At 38.5% G+C, this 12,053-nt stretch overlaps 1 protein-coding gene across 1 annotated transcript in view; it reads right to left on the minus strand.

Moving 5' to 3' along the window:
- Positions 1 to 12,053, minus strand: part of LOC105699010 (protein RRP5 homolog) — a 70,606-nt gene that overhangs the window by 36,631 nt on the left and 21,922 nt on the right. The window contains exon 2 of the mRNA XM_023432634.1: positions 4,761 to 8,240. Coding sequence (XP_023288402.1) covers positions 4,761 to 8,181 — 3,421 coding nt within the window. The 5' untranslated portion in view covers positions 8,182 to 8,240. The remainder of the gene's footprint in view (positions 1 to 4,760; positions 8,241 to 12,053) is intronic.

Genomic DNA, 12,053 nt, shown 5'->3' on the forward strand with positions numbered 1-12,053 from the left:
TTCCCTTAAACGAGTAAATTCCATTTTGACTGATCAAGATAAAAATCTATTTACTGTTAATGATATTAAATTCTAATTTCAGTCAAGGTGACTTGGGTCGTTTGAGTATGAATCTTTTCTAACTTCGAGTCTTTGCAACCTTATAATAAATTCAAGTTATTTAGTGAAGTGAAATCTGTTAAATCAGTACGTTGGTTAAATTACTATTTTATATAGGAATCCGTTCGGTAAATTTCACATGATCATGCATTATCTCGATTATATTATCGTGTCATTCGTTTAAAGCTCTTATGTGCAAATATTATTGTGTCCCCTGTGGAAATTTATTGTATAACCCATCGTCTGATTTTCTAATTGCGAATAGTATTGTGTCAGTCGTTGCGTAACTTGCTCTTTGGAATTATTACTCAGTTACCCCGAATTAAAGGAAAATTACCCCTGCTTCTTAACTGTACCGAAGGACCCGAGCCATCCTCGAAAGGGGGGTAATAAATTTGAGTCCGAGTATTCTCAAAGGGTCTTTTTTCTAAGGTTTTCGTCGAAGGTACGGGACGACATCTGGCGAACCACGTGTACGGAAGGACCTCGAGTTTTCCGTGGACCTTGACATGAGCGATTACAAAAGATTAAATTTATACTAACAATTAGCGCGGATGGGCTATCGACGCTCCATTAACCTTTGATCCTTTAAGTGTTGAATATTACTTCGTGATTAAATTATATTCCGTCTGCATTGCCGGTATTTCTTTCGCTGCTGAACCTATTGCCCGGATATTAAATTTTAAGAATTACCCTAAATATCGGTTTCGATTAATTGAGATTCTACGATTTTCAATTGTGGATTTTTGCAGAGTTAGATTGTTTTGTCCGACTTAATCGAGTCTCATGTAATGTTGAATTTATAATTCTGGAGCTAAATTCAATTTTTGACAGATTCGGTGGTGGAAGGTGCTTGAGGTATCTGAAGTGTTACATTTTGTCCCTGCGAGTTAATACAGAAATTTTATTGTGCGAGTAGAATGTCGACTGAACCTGTATTTGATGTCAACCTTTGAATTTTACATATTTTGTTGAATGTTATTGTTGTAAGTGTTTCCCTCCTAATTTTAGGTGATCCCGAAATTGTTCCTCGTAATATCTTATTGAGATTTAATTAGAATCGTCGATTTAAATAGATTCGTGATCGCTTAATTTTATAATGTGAAGTTTTGATTCCTGAAGAATTTTACTAAGTCCTATTCTAATTAATTGATGATTGTTTTATATTGAAGTTACATCCCTGAATTTTGATTTTGAATTTGTTCTGGAATTTTGGTCTTGAATTGGTCTTGAATTTTGGTACAACACCACGTGTAATGAGACGTGAAGGATCCCAGATTTCGATTTTGTTCAGGCGGGTTCGTGATCTCAAGATTCTGGTACTTGTAGCGTTCATTGTATAGTGTATCTTTGTAATTGTGGTTCTTATGTTCATGCGTTGTTTTGGTTGAGATTGGTGAGATATTGACCTCGTATATTTTAGAGAAACCCCTGAATTGTATTCGAAAGTTAATTTTAAATTTGTTACTTAGTAATAGAATTGTATTATTGTTAATACCCCTACTCTTGTTTCTTTCCGTCTTTGACCCTCTGTGCACCCCAGTCCCTAGCTCTACGATTGAATTGGTGGACAAAAAGGGGGTTTAATCCGTGCTATAGGCAAGTTGATCTGAGTTCGGATCAAGATTTGCTACCATTTTGAGGTAACACAGGTGGTCGATTTGGGCCTCTAGTAGAAAAAACATTATGTCAGCCCCCAAATGTGTTTCGTCTGCCTCCATCATCCGGCAAAATGACATCAGGTAATGACGTACTTGACTATCTTTTTATGAATATAATCTACACGGACGTCACGGATTATAATATAATATTTTGGAATTACAGGTCACTTTAAAACCTGGCTAAAAGAAGTGTTTTTCCCAAACACTGGACAGAGGTCTTCTCTTACTGACCTCCTGGAGCAGTCATTGCAGGAATATGATAGATGAAATGAAACCTGCAGATAAAGATGTCATGATGATAACCATACCAGGAGGAACTACCGGGCGAATTCAACTTCTAGACGTCTATGATTTTAGAGTCTGGAAAAATTTTATGAAACGTTTCTCTGACAACGTGCTCTTACACAATTACGATGTTAATCTTCATTTGCGAAACAATATTATAAAACTGCAATCGCTTGTACATAATCAAGTTTCTTCTCCTAGATATCAAAACCTTTTTCAATATGCCTGGTGCAAAAGTGGAAATGTCCATGTATAGGTAGAAAGTTTCCGGAATCCGTTTGAATTTGCCTTCAAAAAAACATCGGTTATGAAATGCGCAGTTGGCGGTTCAGTACCAATAATACGATGCTCTTGGAGTAGAAAAGCATTTTGTTTCAAACACTTTTTCAACGACCATCACTATTGTCATGAATATAAACCATGATATAATTTTACGTGAAAATTATTTTTATTGCATTATATTCTCTGATATATTCACTTCCAATGTACTTCTTTGCTTTCCGGGAATAATATTCTTGGAGCATTTTTACATATTCACGTTGTACAATGTATTGCGAGGCAATTTATGTAGGATGAAGTTTGTATTTGTGGACTGAATGACAATTTGTGTGTAAGGACCGAAAGAAATTTCGGTGAAAACAATGTCTGTGATGTAGATGTTTGAATAAAATGATTACGCCGCAACCGGACGGAGATACGGTATTGCACATACTGCCTGTCATTGAAATATGTTTACCATGTTATATAATGGTTTTTGAAAGCAGACTGAAAACATGTGTACCCTTATTTTCCATAAGAATCATCGTCGTGAAATTTCTATTCCAGTCGGATGAATTGTCCTTGAAAAAAATAATTTTGTTTCTTTTTCAAGGGTAATTCACCCCCTTTGAGGGGTGCTCCCGTGTCAGACGGTACCGTTTAGGGATCCTACCGACAGGAAATATATTCGTTCCGAGTTTCATGCGAATCCATCTAGTGTTTATATAAAAAACACTACCTGCCCTTGATTAATATTTATAGTGTCAAATAGTGGTTTTTCAGAAAACATCAAAAACACGTAAATTCTTATTTAATGCAAGCATTAACGGGATACAGATTTTATTTGGATCGAATCATATGTCGCCGAAAAAAAAAAAGAAAAAAATTATTGATAAGGGTAGTTAACCCCCGTTGAGAGGGTGCAACCGTGTAGGGTGGTATCGTTTTTGGATCCTCCTTACACGAGATATATTTATGCCAAGTTTCATTGAAATCCGTGGAGTGATTCTTTGAAAGAAAAAGAAAAATCGATTTTTTCATCAAACTTTGAGGGGCTGTTTCACCCCCTAGATATCAATCTTAGCACGTAAAACAAAAGACGTGTCCCGTAGATTTTCGAGTTCTACAACATATATAAAAATTATCGAAATCGGGGTGGGAGTCATGGGAATGATTCCTTGTAAGTCCTTCGCGCGGGCCATCTTTAAGATTGCGAATTCTCAAATGTAAAGTCTCGATGCGCCCCGTTTAATTTGAGTTCCTCTCGCGTTTCGCGACATTCTTCCCGGTCCCGTAGAATTTTCCGAACGCGCTTTATTTTTCCTCCGTATTAAATAAGTGTTTTTGTCCGGCGAATGGATTGTAACTTCCAGGCGACAAAAATTTATTAAGATTGTCTCGCGCGCCTTCGGTGTCGTGATCGCGGTCGTATTCGGTTTAACCCACCCGTGTACTTTGTTTAACCGGCAAGCGGATTTTATTCCTTTAGTCCCTTGCGTTCGTAATCCCGGTTCTTTTTATCGTTTACTTTACAGCCTCTGTTTCTTACTTACAATTTCCTACAATTATTTTATTCCTTGCGACGCGCTCGTATCACGTCCTTCCCGGTCCGAATTTATGTCGAGTTTCCGCCTCGGCGATTTGTTAAATTCTCCCTTTTTTGCTAATTGTTGAGAAAAACCCTTTTGAATATTCGTCCCTCGTTGTTAAAACTATTTGTTTGGAATAGACTTCTATCTCGGGTGAATAAATCTCCAATATTATTAACCGATGCAAATCTTTCCTCTCACTGATCGGAAGGAAATCGGGTCCCTTCCGGACATAAAACGTCACAGGGTTAAGTGCCCTTACCTCGCCCCTCTCTGCGGCCACTTCAGTAGCAAAATTATCTGGGCTAGCTGGCCTTTCATCCCGGCCCGCGAGACCTTCTAGGAGCCGATGCAACCTTTCGGGAGTCCTCCGAGGACGGGCCTCGGTGAAGCCGGAAATAACCATTCGCCCTCGTTTTCTGGCTTCACTTTCGCGGAAAGTCCATGCCCTTAGGGAAGGGAGGCCGAAGGACCCTTAAGATTTGGTGTCCTGGGACGCTTGACGCCCAACCGGTATTCTAATCAACTTGTCCGTGCTTAGGGCTGGGTGCGAGCCAGGGCGGAGGTAGAGAACCGGACATAGGGCCTTTTTGTGAACCCCGGTATCCCTCGGGCGGGATATACGTCACAATACATAGGATGTTCAACACTAGAACTACCAAGACCAGTCAAAATGACTGGTTTCAAATGGCCCATCCTATATAAAAAAAAATCCGCCGGTAGTTCTAGTGCTAATGCTGTCTGGGTCGAGCGATACGATAGTACAAACGTAAGGTGAACGTGATTGAAAACAATTATACCAGATGTAAATTCATTTGATCATATCTCTTAGAGATTACAAAATATTTTACGTGTGAAATATACTTACACTCAATTGCAGGTAACGATTGAAGCGCGCGCTGCATAAGATCTCTTGACTTGTTTTTAAGTCCAATTTTAAGTAGTGCAGTACCACATTCGATCCATACTTGTGGATTCTCCTTGAACTTTCCCACTAGAATATTAACTACTTTTTCCAGTTCGAACACTTGACTAGTGTTTGAATATACAATTAACATGTGGAGATATACTTTCAATGAATCGTTCGATTTTATTGCATTTTGAAAGACGTCATTTAATGATTCGTTAGTCCCAAACCTAGATTCCAAATTCAACCAGGCATACCAGACGTTTTGCCTCTCATTTTCCTCTCTGAAGTGAATAGTTTTAATAGCACGTTTTGCGACAGCCCTTGCCTTATCTATTTCTGTTGCTTGCAAATAATAAGTCATATATTGAATCCAGATTAAAGAACTGTCAGGGCTAGAAAGTACGAGCCGATCAAATTGATCAACAGAATTTGCTATTTGATCAGCGGAAAGGTTTTCTTCTTGTACCCATATAGCTCGTTCCTTTTGCTTTTCTTCTTCCCTCCTTTCATGTGGGGTGAATTTCTTCTTTTTTTTCGTTGATACCATTCCGTCTTCGTCATCACTGCTACTAGATGTCGTTTTATGCGTTTCACTTATGTCAAGTGTATCATCCCAATAAAATCCACATTCGGGAATGAATAATTCTGTCCTTTCAGTACCTTTAAATTCAGCAGTACCGTTTTGAATACCGTCTTTTTCAATATTTAATATGTGATTATCATTTTCAACGTTCTTATACCTTTTGCTACCTAACTGAATTAATTTTCGTTTTTTTACATCCCTTAGTTCATTTGCATTGTTCGTGCCTTCATCAATAACTGAATCTTTTTTATGTTTACCTTTTCGTTTTTCCGTTTTTCGTTCAAATGTTTGTGAATTATCTATATCTTCAAAATCAGTATTTTCACTTCGACTCTCTATTTTTATTATTTTAAAGTCATTCTCGTCATTCGTCAACTCTAAATCATGTTTTTGGTTTATAAGTAATGTTTCATTCTTAATCTTCTTATTTTCAGTAAATAATATACTATTTTCATCATTATCTCTTAAATCTTCATTTGCTTCTTTGATTATATTTTCACGTGTACATATAATGTTTTTTTCCGTTCTTTTAATTTTTTTATTGAGAATATTATCAGTAATATTTTTCAGTGCGATGTCCCGTTTGTTTAGAAAATCTTCCTTTACCTCATCATTTGCTTCTTGTAAAGCCATTTTCGGAAACTCGCAAGCAGATTTTAACACACAAATAGGTAAAATATCAGAGTCATTTTTATTTACTGCAAGGTAACACTTGATTTTCTTTCCTATTATGTATGGAGACAGATCTGGCTGAAGATCATTTAAATGTCGCCTAGCAGGTAGCGCAACCAATCTACCTTTACATTGTCCTTTCAGAAGAATCAGAATGAACCAGCTAGTTACCAGTACAATCTCTCCTCGTAGTTGCATATCAATTGGAATTTTTGGTAACTTGTCCTGGTCTGCGCTTATAACATTCGATAGAGTTGGCAATAATGTCACTTCTGCGATCTCGTGAGCATAATTACACCATAAAATATTACCACGTACTTTGTCTCCAGCTTTTAGACTACGGGAGTAATGTTCTTTTCTAACTAAACCTTGCAAATTGTTTTCCAATTGCAATACAAGCCCAGATTCCGTAACCTTTTCAACTTTTCCATTAACTCGTTGCCCAATCCTTGCCATAGATATTGGTTTATGCTCATAATGAGGTTGCTTTGACAATTCCTTTACTTTTTTTAAGTAAAGACTTAACACATCGATGGCCACCGTCAAATCAGTATTTAATTTTACCGCATTCATCCACGCTCTAGACAAAGCTGTGCTCAGTAACACACTTTTTTTCATCTTATCGACAGCTATAACTGTGCCTAGCAAAATTTGATAAGGACGGACCAACTCTATATCCGAAAGATTATTATGCAATACAGTACCAAAATTTTCGAAATTTTCCAATGGTAGTATTACTTTTATCCCAGATTTCGTTATTTCCTTTACGGAACATGGAATGCAGTTTCCAACCTGCAGCTCGTTGAAATTTGTTAAATTTGCTTCTGGTACAATTGTCTGAGATAACATTAGACTTGGGTACGTAGAAAATACGAAAGCATTCAATATGTCTCCAGGAACAAACCTCGCTGCTAATAACATCGCTATTTCATGACATGAAGCCAAATGCCCTGCAGGCAAAAAACCCAATGCTTTATGACTACCTTTAACTAATTGCAATAAAACACCTTGGGTACTTGCTTCCACTATAATACCTTCTACGATTTCACCTATTTTAAAATCAGTTAATCGCTTTTCAGAATCCTCTATAATGGATAACAATAGTTTGCTTTCCTCTTTTTTTATTATGTCTATCTTCGCAGTAATAACTTGACCTAAGGAGTAGTTCCAATTAACATTCGAAGTATGATGATTCAGAACCTCGCGTGGAACCCAGCCTTTGACGTTTCCAAAGAATTTCACCAAAAGACCACCTTTATGTATTTGAATAACAGTCCCGTGATGCTGGCCTCCAATTTTGGCGTCTTTAATGTTATACAAAATAGGCAATTTCGATTCTATTAGAGACGATCTCATTGTAAATTGCACTCTTTTGTTTTCTTCGATTTCTAGCACTCTAACCTTAACTGTGCTTCCGATCTGTAGTTTCTTAATTGATTTCATTCCAGGATCAGACACATGCTCTGGGCTCACAATGCCTCTAATTCCACCAGAAGCCACGGTCACAGAACCGCTTTCGTTGTTAATTTTCATTACTTTGACATACAACACGTCACCAGGAGATAATTCGGAAACCGAAAAATATTTTTTCTCTAGTACAGTCTTCTCAGTACTACATAAGTAAACTCTATCCATCCAACTATATCTTAAAATTCTGCATTTATGTACAGAACCTAATTTAAATACTGATTCGATTCTTTCCAAGTTGATACCAGTTTTATGCACAGGAATGAATGCGCGGTGACCTTTAGGGAAACTCATAAAAATTCCATTGTTCATTCTGAATATAACTTTCGCTTCCTCGAAAATATCTCCGATAGTCAACAATTCTTTCTCCTTTTCTTTTGGCAATAATGTGAAATATGAAATTTTTAATATTGGTAAAACGTATAATAATGTTCCACATACTTCAGTCCCTTTTGAAAAAGACGATAGAGCGGCTCCTAAATAAATTTCATTAATAAAGCCAATATTGTCACTTCCAAATGATACTCGTAACCCGTTTGGAAGAAGATCTTTGACTGTAAGCATTAGTGATGTACCCGGAGTAAGAGCATCCAATGCATGTATTTCGTGATTACTCACACATTCCATGTGTTTAGACTTCGTTGAAAGTTGAACCATGGATCCAGTATTCGTTATTTGTACATTTTTAACAGTACAGAACACCTGTTGACCGGGATCTAGATTAAACAAAAAAAAAATATATAAAAACGATATAAAACAAAATATATAACAGAAATATTAATACAACCGTTCAAAATACATAAATTGAATTCACAATTTCTTGCTCTTTGACAGATTTAATTCATTCAAATTTAATCAATTATAAAAATAAGTGAAGTTTTTACATGCTATCTCATTTAACCACATTTCAAAATTTGAAATACGATAAAAGAGTATTTCTGTCAATTCTGTCTGTATGTTCTTTGCTATCTCAATATTTAAACGTGATCATTTAATACTTTCAGATTATATGAAAGGCCGGCTTAAACGGCCAGATACGGGAATAAGTTTTTTTTAAAGTTGGAATCGATTCGCCTGAAATTTCAACAAATAATTACGGAGGTGCTAAGACCCTTTTTAATACTAAAAAAATGTATGACTTTGAAAAAGGAAACTTTTTTATTAGTACAGATCAGAACCAAGTTCATATACTTGTACAATTAGGTTCTTCTAAAAAGTTTTAAAGTAATGATTGAGAATTAGTAATCATGTTCAATAGCTTGAAACACAATGGAGAGTTATAAATTCCAATCCGAAAAGGGGGTAAAAGACGACGACCAAAACTTATGGCGTAGTGCCCCCACACGAAAATGGATAAAAGTTATTCCATTTTACGGGATAGGTTAAGAACATCAAAAATATTAAATGCACCGATCGCGTCTCAATTGCAGGTTTTGAGATATATGTTGTTATGCCTGAACATGGGTCAGTTATCTTAGAGAGAAGTAAGGAAAGTTATTAGGTCGCCTGGCCAAGTGTCCTTCGTGGACAGGTCGCTACGATATTGTAACGGAGCGATCTGAGAACACTTGCGCGACACCGAAATCAACGGCAATCGACGCGTGCGCGAACAGATAATAATTCGGCGGCGCGAAGAGACCGAGGAGTAGGGAGAGGCCGCAAGATTCCGATAGATCGCAAGTCAAAATCAGAAAGACAGAATAGATTTGAATCCTAAATAGGACAGTTTAGTGGAGTAAAAATTCTTAGCAGTTTGCTCACAAAATTATAAGTGAAGATACATAGGAAGAGGACCGGAGTAATCTGGAATCCGAATAGAGTATATGTAATAAAAATTACAGATAGGTAGTAAAAACCTAACCCATCCCATATACTTGCGGTCTCTGCCGTCTTGGTAGCCGTCGCATCCTCAATTCTCGTCTTTCTGAACCCAATCCTGAGACTGTGGTACTGCGGCATCTCCCAAAAACGAACATTAGAACGCGCAAAGGAGAAGGAAAAGAAAAATAAGAAAAGAGCCGTACCTTCGATAGACGGAAGTCAATCGAAGCAGGTTCAACCAAAAAGAACACTAAGGTAGTGTAGATCCGTACTTTCGGCCTTATCACTACGACAACCATGAAGCATGAGCTAACACGATCTTCAATTGTAAAAGACAGCTCGGACTCAATCACTGTGATTGCCCCCGATCTGCGGAGCTTTCGCAGTTGCACAGGTAGAATCATGGCACGAATCGGTGCAACAATAACCTTTTCATAGAAGATCCTACCGAACCAGAAAATTCTTACGCCAGTGGATATCCGAAGCTAGATAATCTAAAATAAGTTGAGACTAACACCTGTAGAGTAGTGCTCCAGGAATCAAATAAACCAGTCATTTAAGGAATCGAGTATTAATTAAAATTACACGAAAAACAGAATTCCGAAATACTACGGACTAAAAGCCAACCCATTTTCACCCACACATTGAATCCTTTTTATCCGAGTTCGATGATGAACCTCTGGCGTACAATTGTGAGATAAATTGGCAGTCTCTGAGAGTTCACTTCCTATCCAAAATTAAGTCCGTCTCAGAAAAGCGAAATCGATCAATTAATTACCAATCAAAGTTAATTTAGGGATCTCGGCGCGTTAGAGATATCAAAATACGAATTCGACTTGGAATTTCGGCCACGATCAGCTGAGCGACCGAAGCCGAGACACGCAAGAAACCGAAACATTGTCTGCGCGGCACGAGACGTCCCGATACTTCTCTAATTCGCATGCCTGCCTCTCTATTACTTGGGTCTTCGCACCTCAGAAACCGGCGATTTAATATTCCCGGAAAATTTGGAGGCGGCTCGGACTCACGACGGTGTGGAAAAGGGCGGGTATCTGGGTCCCGAATCTTGGGGCTTACGCTGCCTCTTTTCGGGATGACTGGGCATCTAATACGATTTTGCAATGATTGTTCCAAGATCGATAAATCGAAAAGTTAAAAATGTGACCAGGTCGGAACGGAATTAGTTTAACTTTCCCTTTTTCCAAGTTCCTGTGATACTTGTCAGCTTTCACCGAGCGCTGGTTCAAGCGTGAAGTCTTCCATGCACCCCCTTTCGGTATCACAGGGTTACTGTAGGTTCGTTCCTTGTCCTCCTGTACCTCCTCTTCAGAAGAAGGTCGATTCTTACCGTTGAGCCGGTCCAACATTAAGGTTTCTCACAGGCTCACATCCTTTTTCGTGAAGAACAGTCCGTTTTCATTAACGTAGTTGGTCCGATATTCGAGGGATTTAGTCTTATGAAATTCAGATCCTTCCGGTCAGAATAGGAAAGCAAAACTGGGTATATTTAATTTGTGACTAATGGATAAACATTGTAAAAAGACAAAAGGAAATGGAGAGCGAACTATTCTGACTTTTAGTATTACTTTATTGTTCCACGATCTTAACGCGAAGTGGCTTGAGTTTCAATACTCCCGATATCGAACTTCAGACGAACTTTGAGAAAATGCACCGACGATAACACAAGCAAAACTTTAATTAGACTAACCATGGGCTGCACGAAAAACAGGGGTTTATAAACATTGTCCTGCACCATAGCTCTAACGTTTTTGGTGACACACTTTGAGAAACAAACGCGATTTCCGCGTATCTGATGTTTATAAGTGCTCACTCTTAGTTTCTTTTTCATTTTCAAACTGTCTTAAGATATCCCTAAGTAACTAATGGGATCCCCTCAATGAAGACCGCTATCGGTATTCGTTTCGGGCCTTCCGTAGCTGGACTCAAATCGCAATCCGCGTCTTAACCTATTTTTGGGCGCGAAAGTTACATGGAATGTAACAATGTTAGTCCCTACGAATACTCCCAATCTCTATTAAAATGTAAAAATACATAATACACTAAGATGAACTGCTGTGCAACTGTTTTAGGTTAAGTAGTAGATTTTCTAAACAAATTGCTGGATCTTCGGATTATGGATTTCAATTTAAACGCTAAATAATGCTAGTATTATGGGCACAAAAGCCTACAGCATTCCTGTCTTACATGTGTGTCAGATAAAAATCCTGTAAGGGACCTTCGGATGTCGTGTTTCCGCAAAACAACAATTTCATTCTCGTTAAGGTGTTATAAAAGTGGTGTCAAATAGATTTCATTCGTGAAACGTTTCTTCAAACTAAGGGTATCGGCGAGTGTAGGGGGTGGTGGGAGCACTCACTCGCCTGCGCCCAATTCTCGGAGGGCCGGACGAGAGGATTCGCCGCCTCTACATTGAGAACGTGGCCTCTACGGTGAGGTATGGCTCCCCTGTGTGGACGGGCGATCTAATGGCCAGTGGCAGGTGTCTCACGGCCCTCTGACGTCTCGAGAGGCGGCTGGACTCTCGAATTGCCCGGGCATACCGCACAGTGTAGTACGAGGTAGCCACCGCCCTCGCCTGAGTTTTGTTCTGCGATAATATGGCGGGGATGGAAGCGATGAACAATAATTTCGCCCGTCGTCTCCGTTCGGGAGTTGCGGCGGTTCCCCGGCTGTTCCAAGGGACGGCG

The sequence above is a fragment of the Orussus abietinus genome, unplaced genomic scaffold (genome assembly GCF_000612105.2).
Source record: "Orussus abietinus isolate OABI.00-Male unplaced genomic scaffold, Oabi_2.0 scaffold370, whole genome shotgun sequence".
NCBI classification, from domain to species: Eukaryota; Metazoa; Arthropoda; class Insecta; order Hymenoptera; family Orussidae; genus Orussus; species Orussus abietinus.